The sequence below is a fragment of the Pollicipes pollicipes genome, unplaced genomic scaffold, assembly GCF_011947565.3.
Source record: "Pollicipes pollicipes isolate AB1234 unplaced genomic scaffold, Ppol_2.1 Scaffold_6138;HRSCAF=7277_pilon_pilon_pilon, whole genome shotgun sequence".
Lineage (NCBI taxonomy): Eukaryota > Metazoa > Arthropoda > Thecostraca > Pollicipedomorpha > Pollicipedidae > Pollicipes > Pollicipes pollicipes.
In genome coordinates this window covers 24,454,201-24,460,216 of record NW_023596818.1, presented here as the reverse complement: position 1 = coordinate 24,460,216, position 6,016 = coordinate 24,454,201, and the positions used below count along the sequence as shown (strand labels likewise).

The 6,016-nt window shown below is 60.0% G+C and overlaps 1 protein-coding gene across 1 annotated transcript; it reads right to left on the bottom strand.

The window, feature by feature from the left end:
- Positions 1-187: 187 nt before the first annotated feature.
- Positions 188-5,219, bottom strand: LOC119106437 (microtubule-associated protein RP/EB family member 1; the record flags this gene model as incomplete). Its single annotated transcript, XM_037230082.1, is given in 5 exon segments — positions 188-334; positions 1,873-2,043; positions 2,684-2,772; positions 4,309-4,528; positions 5,113-5,219. Coding segments are annotated over 5 exon segments (653 nt in total), but the record flags the coding sequence as incomplete, so codon positions are not given.
- Between the last annotated feature and the right edge of the window lie 797 nt (positions 5,220-6,016).

The following is a 6,016-nucleotide window of genomic DNA, read 5'->3' as shown; positions in this document are numbered from 1 at the left end:
CCAGAGGGCCGCCGCGGCGCCGCCGGCCGTCCCCGCGCCCCGCCGCCTCACAGCCCGACGGTGAGGGTTAACGGCAGATCAATCGAACGATAAGCCAGCGTCGCGCCCGCCCACCACCAGGGGCGGCACGCGTCGCACGCGCCCGCCCGTCCATCGGGGCGGGTCTGGCCACGCCCCCCCCCCCCCACGCCCCGCCGGCCGCGCCGCGCCGCGCCCTTAGGCTAATGGAATACCAGCGCGCGCGCGGCCGGCCGCCACCCGCGACCGTCTAGTACTCATCCTCTTCGGGCGGCGGCGGCACACCGTCCTCCTCGTCCGGCACGGCGAACCCATCCTGGCGACGAGGAGGCCGATCAGGTGGAGTCAAGATGCGGGGTCGGAGGACTCACAGGGCAGAGGGGACAGTCGCTCGGGTCAAGCAGGATTATCGATTCACAAGGATCAAGCAAGGTCACGGTACAGAGCTACCGTGAAGCACCACTGTCACAGAATAAAACGACTAGGGTTGGAGCGTCAAGGTTCCATATCGAACATAGTCACGGTACAGTCATTGTGGTCAAGCAAACTGCGGCAGGGGAACTGGGGGCCCGCAATGACACGTTACCTAGTCATTGGGGTTAGGAAGGGTCACAGTTGAAGCGTAGCTTGCTATTGACGGCTTGTTTACAAGGTCCCAGCAAAAAAAAAGATCGAAGGGGAGACATCTGGAATTTTCCAAACGTAGTTAAATGATAAAAGACAAAGGCCGCAGTGCTGGCTGTCTGGGTGCCCGTCACCAGCCTGACTCAGCCTGCCTCTCGCCTGGCGCCGGCGGATATCTCGCCGCTCGAACCCTTCCTGATCCGTTCAGACACGATAGTGACCACACCGTCTGCTGACCTCCAACCCGTGTCGCATTGTCGCGTGATATGGCCAACTTATCTGCATGGTGTACGGCGTCCTCCACCACCCCGAACCGCGGGCTTCCACGGCTCACCTGACAGCGCGCTGTCGGGGCCGGGGGAGGATTTCGCCGGCCGCTACCGGGTCACGGGCCGTGGGATACCGCGGGGTCACCTGACAGCACGCTGTCGGGGCCGGGGGAGGATTTCGCCGGCCGCTACCGGGTCACGGGCCGCGGGCTACCGCGGGGTCACCTGACAGCACGCTTTCGGGGCCGGGAAAGGGCGTCGCCGGCCGCTCCAGGGTCACAGCCTAACACCATACGGCACGCGCCGCCGTCTAAAACCGGACCGAGGCCGGGGCCGAGGCCGAGAGGCTTTAGAGTGTCAGCAGCATGGCTCCGGGTCTCCGGGGACGTGCACAGCCACGGTATGGACCACCGCAGCCAGACAGGGTCACCAAACAGCCACTGGCACATACTGGCTTCTCTAGAATTTCGGGCAGCTTTGATTGATGATTATGCAATGACAAATTTGGCAGTGATTGTATATACCCAACTGGGCACCTCGGGACCGCGCACACAGAGGCGATCGCACGATCGGAGGGGTGCTGTTGCGCGGGGCGCGCTCACACCATACCCGACCGCGGGAATCAGACCACAATATGCCGTCAGCCGTGCGCAGTAAACCAGTCACAAGGTCCGGCGGCCGCGCCGGCGCCGCTGGGCCGTACGGACTCTTATTTGGTTTCTGTTTGACGCAACACCAGCTACGCTAGCTCACAAATGTTGCCTCAGGGACGGAGCCAGTCGCCTTCCCTCGCCCTTTTACGCCGGCCCGGCAAGAGAGCACAGGCGAGCAGCGCGATGCCGAGTCGACCGGCGGCCCGCCTGGCAGCCGCGGCCAGCACCCGGGCAGGTCAGACCCGGCCCCCGCGGCCCCCGTCCCGCACTGAGCGCCATGGAAGTCAGCCGGCCGGCCGGGCGCTCACCTCGGTGGCGTAGAGGATGTCCAGGATTCTCTGGATCATCTTGTTGTCGCCCTCATCCTCCTGACAGATGACCTCAATGTCGCGCAACTTGCCGAAGTAGAAGTCGCGCTCCTTCTCCAGGCCCTCGACGTTCAGTCGCATGTCCTGCATTTGCAGTGTCAAGTCGTCCACCTAAGGTCAGGTCATCTCAGGTCAATGCAGCGCTTAAGTTCAGAACGGATGGGCCAAAGATTGTGCATCGCCCACATCAACTGCGGTCCTGACATTCTCCAATTGAGACTTGAGGCAAGGTACACAAACTGTACTCTTAAACCAACGAGCATTATCCTATGCGAAGAGACGGAACTCAGGTTCACAGCCAAGCCCGGCAGCTGGATGCGTACTTAACCGGACATGCCGACCCATCACCCGCAACAGCAACGGACCAACGTGAACGCATGGTACCGCACAGAATCACAGACAGATACGCAGAAATTAAAACCGGGCGGTTAACGGTTTTCAGATTTTGCATACGATGCAAAATCTGAAAAACCCAGTGAAATTACGTGAAACCCAGGATGAAAGTGGAGAACTTCGACAAATTATATGATTCCACTGCATTATAGGTGATAAATCTGTGAACTATGTGATAAAAATGGTAAACTCAATTAAATTACACGGTCTCACTAAATTTCCGACATGCAAGCCTCACTTCGTACGTTTTTATCGTTGGCTATTGATTAGCGACCTGGATGCCAGAAAGTGCGATAAGCTGGGAGTGATCAATATGTCTGCCAAACGCTGCAGTCCAGGTTCTGCATTGCAACACTACCTCCGCCTGTCGGTTGTCGACGGCAGCTGGTCTTCCGGCGGCGGCCGCCCGGGGCGCTGGCCTCGCCGCCGGCGCCGCACGATTCGCAGCTGCAGCAAGCAAACAGCATGATCATACGAGAACGTGGCCACCGAGGAAAAACTTCAACGTTATTAAAGGTGCCGAACGAAGACTTGAACGGTACGAGAGCACGGGCGGGGGGCTGTGACAGAGAACCTAGACAGGGAGAGAAACATGACAGGGGAGAACCGAAGCTAACAGCTTCGTGGGGAGAACCGAGGTTGATAATTTGGCGGGGGACCCAAGAGAGGAAATCAGGCCACGATCCGGGCAGAGAACTGGGCCACAGGCCCGAGACATAAAGGTAGGCCATGGTTTTCAGAGGACGAAGACCGAGGATCCGTGGAACACGCCCATGCTGGGATACAAGACAGGAAACTATACCGGAGTCCCACAGACAAGCTGAGCCTAAAACGGAAGACACATTGCCGGATTACGGATCTAACGAGGTGAGACGGGCCAAAGGGTGGACGGTGCGGGCAGGCGAGAGGAAGCAGGCAGGAGATGCCAGGACCAGGCTGAGCGGACAGTGGGGGTCCGTCGGAGACTGAGGCACGGCACCAACACAGGGGCCCGGCTGAGAAGGCAGTGGGGTCGGTTGGAGACTAAGACACGGGACCAAGACATGGTGGCTGAGCGGGCAGTAGAGGGTCAGTCGGAGACTTAGGCACGGCACCAACACAGGGGCCCGGCTGAGAAGGCAGTGGGGTCGGTTGGAGACTAAGACACGGCACCAACACACGATGGCTGAGCAGGCCGTGGGGTCGGTTGGATACTAAGACACGGCACCAACACACGATGGCTGAGCGGGCAGCGGAGGGTCGGTCGGACTAAGGCGCGGGACCAACACACGATGGCTGAGCGGGCAGTGGGGTTCGGTTGGAGACTGAGGCGCGGGACCAACACACGATGGCTGAGCGGGCAGCGGAGGGTTTCGGACTAAGGCGCGGGACCAACACACGGGCCTGGCTGAGCGGGCAGTGGGGTTCGGTTGGAGACTAAGGCGCGGGACCAACACACGATAGAACCCGGCTGAGCGGGCAGCGGAGGGTAGGTCGGACTAAGGCACGGGACCAACACACGGTGGCTGAGCGGGCAGTGGGGGGTCGGTCGGACTAAGGCGCGGGACCAACACATGATGGACGACAAACCCACTGTCCAACAGTCACTGTCAATACCCAACGCTGTGTCGACGGCCCTACTTGAGGTACGCCACCAGGTGGCTGTACAAGAAGAAGTGACATTTGCACAGAATTGAGTGTCTGATAAACCGACAGACATATATGCATGACGCAGCCAGCACACCACAGGAGACTCTTGAGTTTCTCACAGCAGTCTTTCACCGCACAAAACGGAGCAGGATTCCGACCAGGAATCGATAACAACAACCTTTCAGTCACAACCACTGGCGGCGCTACCTCAAGTCAAGGTTAGGGTGACTCACCCCCCCCCCCTCTCCCCCGACACGGGAGGAGGGCTGCGCTTAACGTACCCCCCCCCCCCCCCGCCCGCCCGCAGTGCGCGACCGGCCGGCGCGTCTCAGTCGGCCGCGCGGCGCCCCGTACCTGGCCGGGGCGCGGCCCGCGGCGCCGGGCGCGCCATTTGGATGCGCTTGGCGGGCCCGAGCCTGCCGGCCGCGGCGCCGCCCAACGGCCCGCCGCCGCGCATCTCCAGCGCGTCGTACGGCGAGCCGTCGTAGTTGGCGTCGAAGAACCGCTTGAACCACTGCAGGAACTCGAAGTTGTCCTGGAACTTGCCCTTGACCAGCTTGTCGACGGGGATAATCTGAAACAGGCAGCCGGTGAGCCTCCAGGCGGCTCAGAGGTCGCGTGTACCGCGTCCGGGCGCACCGGAGGAGAGCGGGAGAGGGGAAGGGGTGCATCATCCATATGTCTGGGGCCCGCCAGATACAGCGTCCAGATGGCTCTAGGGAGACCGGGCGAGCCTCCAGACACCTGGTGGTATCATGTGGCGGGCCCTCAGGATAGGAAACACATTTAGTGTGCTTCGCACTAATCTGGACGTACAACGCGGAGGTTTACAGACTGGAAAATGAAGAAGTACTAATACGGAACAAGGAACAGAAACACACGCATAAAACACACAGAAGCATGCCAGCCGTGGCTTAAATACGGACATGAGCACACCAGCATGGAACGTGCTCTGCATGGAAGAAGAAAAAGTAATAAACGTAAGGGATGACTTCGATACGGGGGTTACTCGGGGGCCAAACATTCCGCCACATGTCCGCGTATTGCGACACTGAGTCGCTTGGGATGCGGCGAAGAATATTATGACGTGTACAATACAACGCTCATCAACATTATGACACTCAAAACGACACAAATTACAATGGCACATAACATTACCTTATCTACACCCATTTTCTTGAATGATGCTTGTAGAAGCTTAAAATTGTGGATGTATTCGTGCTCCAGCTTGGTCTGAAACTTGATCTTCTTCATGAGAATACAGCCTGGAAAAAGCAAAATCACAAGATATTAAAGTAGCCAACACCCCAACAAAACAGAGATTTTTTTTCAACTGTCGCTCGGTAAGCTTAATACGTGATAGCTGGCTTCGCGAACGTCGAACTGACACAATTGTTACATTTTACCCAATATTGGCCAATTGTCGCTCCCCGTCGAGCCCGCAGACTCGTATTTCCCCTCCCCTGTCTGACGCCTCGCCAGCTGGCACCGGCGCCGGTATCGTTTCTAAAGGCTGGGAGCCGGGCAGCGCCAGGCAGGGCAGAGTCGGCGCAGGTGCGTGCTGCGCTCCGTCACTGCCGCCCCCGGTGGGCGTGCGGCGCCACCGCGACAGTGACGTCACAGGTTCGCCGGGCTCGGCGGCCGCCGGACCGGAAGCGTGCAGGCCGGCCGGCGCGCCGCCCTCTCAGCCCTGAGTCACGCCAAGGTCATGGCAGACGGGCCGGCGCCCGGCCACGGCCGGCGCCCGCCCCGCCGCCGGCCAGCGCATCTGTCTCCCGGGCGGTATCCCGCGCCCGGGAGACAGACGCGCCGGTCCGGTACTCAGTCCATACAGCGAGCGTCTCAAGCACGGCCAAGCCCGGCACGTGGGGTGTCTGCTGTGGTGATAAGCTGCACTGCAGATAATGCGAACTAGCTGCAGCCGGGCGCTTCAGGAATAGCCAGCTCGGCCCGCAGTTAATCCGATCAAAACCCATTAGGTTCGTCAAATGGATAGGCTGGCCAGACATGGCCGCGTGGCAGAGCACACCGCACCTCTGCATAAACGAGGTCTTCAGCACAG